This window comes from Branchiostoma belcheri, unplaced genomic scaffold, assembly GCF_001625305.1.
Source record: "Branchiostoma belcheri isolate BF01 breed outbred unplaced genomic scaffold, Haploidv18h27 scaffold132, whole genome shotgun sequence".
Classification (NCBI taxonomy): domain Eukaryota; kingdom Metazoa; phylum Chordata; class Leptocardii; order Amphioxiformes; family Branchiostomatidae; genus Branchiostoma; species Branchiostoma belcheri.
In genome coordinates this window covers 515871-520044 of record NW_017802736.1, presented here as the reverse complement: position 1 = coordinate 520044, position 4174 = coordinate 515871, and the positions used below count along the sequence as shown (strand labels likewise).

At 40.2% G+C, this 4174-nt stretch overlaps 1 protein-coding gene across 1 annotated transcript in view; it reads left to right on the top strand.

Annotated features, from left to right (window-relative positions):
• Nucleotides 1–330: 330 nt before the first annotated feature.
• The window catches only part of LOC109464113 (ryanodine receptor 3-like), a 206779-nt gene continuing 202935 nt past the window's right edge, over nucleotides 331–4174 (top strand). The window contains 1 exon segment of the mRNA XM_019761046.1: nucleotides 331–428. Within this exon segment, the coding sequence (XP_019616605.1) occupies nucleotides 366–428 (63 nt within the window). The 5' untranslated portion in view covers nucleotides 331–365.

Below are 4174 nucleotides of genomic sequence, written 5' to 3'. Positions count from 1 at the left end.
CATATAAATGACTTAGTGTGGCCTAAATAGAAAACAACAAAAAGCAGTTATGACTTAATGACAAATGCACACTGATCATTATGATTGGTGGTAAATTGACAATCAAATTTTATTTTTGTGACACCTACACATGTTCATTTTGTATTTATGCATGGAGACAGTTTTAAACACTGGCCAATGGCCATTTTACACAAGGCCAAAAAATCATTTGTCCTAGATGATTGCCAATGATTTTTTTGCTCTGTGTAATTATAAACTGGCCCTAAATCCTCTCTTCTCTTGTCTGCAGTTGGACACGGTGTGTCTTATGTCCAACTTCCACGAAGAAAGAGGCAGGTGGAGGTCAGAGTCATGGCGAACGTATCATGCTGGCTGCAGAAGGATTTGGCAATAGGAAATGTTTCATCGAGAGTTTACAACGCAAAGAGGTGAGTGGTACATCTAAGTTTCGTGCCTTACAAATAATTGTTTAAAACAGGATTTTAAAAATGCATTTAAACTGAAAAGACAGGCTTTTTAAGGATAATGAAATACAATACTAAATATGTTATACAGTACCATCCTCATTATAGCTAACATTGTCAGCAATCCTACGGGATATCTTGATAAATCCCACTGTGTATCCCGCAACTTCTGAGCTTGAATCGGAGCTAACTGCAAAACCTTAGACAAGTACTACAACAAAGATTTTATTATTTTTCTGACACTTACATGTACATTTGTAGATGCCAAAAATATCCTGTATACTATTATACAATTAATGTGTAAAAAAATACCTGCACTGGTGCACCCACAGAAAAAAATTGGGTGCACAGGGGGCCCAAAATCTCATCATTTCTTGGTCTCATCAAGACCTACCAACCTATAGCTACCAAGTTTCATGACAATGCATACTAAGCTTCTTGTCAATGAGTTATTATGCTGTTCACAAACAGACAGACAAACAGACAAACGGACAGACGGACAAACGCTACTGAAAACATAACCTTCTTGGCGAAGGTAATTATAAGATAATGAATTTCTGTTTGTACATGTAGTAGCAATAAAATGAGAAGAAACAAGAAGCCATAGGTGACAATTCTCCGTGAAGTATTATATATTGCTACAAAAAGAAGTAGCCATTGGCGACAATTCTCTGTGAAGTGTGATAAATCGAACAAAGAAAAATTGTTTAAACGCGCGTCGGCTCAGTCATCTTAAGACGCAACAACCAACTAGAGAGGCCGACATTTGCTTGGGAGCAAATACAGCATATTTCAGTCCATCTCCCTCCCACGCAAAAGTGGACTATTCCAAACTTACCCCAGTGTAAAACTGGCAAAGATTCTCAAATAAATGAATTATATAGTAGCGATGTAATTGACAACTAGAGTCCCACGATCTCATACCTTCGCCAAATGATGTTAATCTTTATGACAAAGTAAAGATTATTCCTCCTGATTATGCAAATAGGATCCTCATTTGCATGAATTATATCAGCTGATTTACTTGATTATATTCTCCATCAAAAGATAGCCTTAACAAAGAAAGCCATTCTATCATTTTGTCATAAATTATGCAAATGAGGACCTTATTTGAATAAGTTATGTTTAATGATGTTCACCTTCACTTAACTTTCAAATACCCCAAGTATGAAATTCCAGGCATTAACTATTATGGAATTATAACATTTTCTCATTAATTATGCAAATTAAGTGTTAATTTACATAATTAATATCTGCCTGTGTTTCTCTTGTTCTCAATAACATATGTCACAAGCTTGAATAGTCCTATAATGTAATGCAGCTGATTTATAGAATTTCCTCATTAATTATGCAAATTACATCCATATTTGCATAATTGTCACATAATTATGCCAAGCGTCACTTAAGCTACCTACATACCAAAAACCATGAAGATCCGTCCACCGGTTCTTGAGTTATCCTCTTATGAATATTTTCAAAGAAATGCCCCTGCAGTTCAAGAGCAAGCCGCTAGGGGGCCCAAACCTATGTCACTTCTTCCCCAGCACAAGACCTATCTACCATCTAAATTTTGTGACCCCAGCATATCCAGATCACGAGATATGAAAACCGGAAGTTCAGCTGCAGTACCATAAGAAGCCGCTAGGGGGCCCAAAATCTAATCATTTCGAGGTCTTATCAAGACCTACCCACCTACCAAATATGAAGTCAATCCATTTAAGCCTTCTCAAGTTATCGTGTTTACAGACAGACAGACAGACAGACAGACAGACAGACAGACACACACACGAACGCCTACGAAAACATAACCTTCTTGGCGAAGGTAACAAAGATGCAACAACAAGCACATTGAATCTCGAAAGCTTTACTAATCTTCTTACAGGTATGCAAATACTAACAATGATGAGATTTGATACATTTTGAAGGTCTTAGGCACATAAAATTGAATGTGTGGGTCATTACGCACGACTTACGTGCAATGTGACCTCAGGTAACCCGCAATGGAACACCTGTTCCATGGCCAACGGCAGATAGAACGTGCCATTCTTTAGATAGAACATGGAACGGGTATAGCACTTTTGGCCCTTTTTTTGCTGAAAATAGCCATTAAAGTCCCCCAAATGAGTCATTTGGAAGTGGTGTATGCCAAATATGTGACTGTTGTTCTGTAGACACATGTTCAAGGTACCCTTATACCGAATTTCAGATCATTTGGTTGTAAAACCAGGGCTCAGGATCCAAAAATCCATTTTTTGGTGAAAAATGCCCCAAGAAACCTTCATAAAAATTTTTTAAAGGCATGTATCAAAAACGCCTGGGGGTATTGGCCCACTCTACCTCCATGCCAAATTTCAAGTCATTTGGCTGAATGATGGCGGAGTTGAATCCCTCTGACTGTGTGGCAGGAGAAGGAGGAGAAGAAGGAGAAGAAACATCAGAGAACACAATATATTTCATCCATACCATGGTATGGACTGAAATATAATCAGAGATGCGAAATGCCGACACGTGACGCGGGATTTGCATACGGGGAAGGGCGCGCGATGCCCGGAATATTTTTGCGTCAATATTCAGCGCCGTGTCTCAAGAGATTAATACCGGGAAACAATTTCTTTTCTTGTTTTGAACGCATAAACATGCATTTACGCTAATCTAGTATGATTCAGGGTTACTTTTTTTTTTACCTGCCATGGCCAGATTATCTAAAGATGTGTGTATTGTGTGTACAATCTACAGAAAGAGAAATGTACATCAGGTCCGATCATCCGATTTTCACGTTTCGGTTTTTTGGACTCGGTTCATGAACGTATTTGGTTTGGCTCCTGGAATGTGCGAAAGAAATGACTCCCGGGACTGTCTACAGGGAACGCTCGCACATTCGCGGTGTATCAGGACAGCGCGACTGGTCGGCATTAGCGCAGTCCCTGCAATTAGTAACAGTTGCACATCAATCCGGCCGAAAGCATGATTGTGTAACACAGGCTACTTCTTCATATACCGGCTCATACTACAAGACGCCTTTACAACTAGCAAATCATTAAATTATCCGATCTACTAGTATGTGTGGTTTACCAGCCCCAGACCACATCCGACCACGAGGCAGAACACATTGATGGGTTGCTCAAAAATATTGTCCATTTTTCCAAAGAGCTGCTCCACTAACACTATGGAGCGGCCCAACCCAAAAATATTGCCCATGTGTACAGTCAAGCGGCCAGCATGCTCGTTGCTAGGACGACCGGCCAGTTGCTACGTGACTAAATACACGCCGCCACTAGGTCACCACACCCGACCAGTTTGAAATCGATAGGATTACGTCATCGGTATTTACATTTCCTAATGTTGACCTCTGACCACCCCACATTTCCGTCCCCATCAGCCCCGCCGCGACTTACTACCGGTGACATAAACGGACGACAACATTTCAACGACATGGGGATGTTTAAAAAATAACCATTTACTCCAATATCAAAACAGCTACGGTAAAGATAAAAAGACGTGCATCATCCCGGACATAATGCCACACCACATGCGAAATTACACAAAAATGCGACGTACGGAAGAATGCGTTTTGGCTGCGAACATCTTCCAAAAAACTTGGCATCTCTTAACCATGGGCAAAAACATCTGGAACCACTTATCAAAACCACCCCGTATCTGCATGAAGTTCCACCCCCCCCACTGCTATTCCAAACAACGCGTTTTTCTGG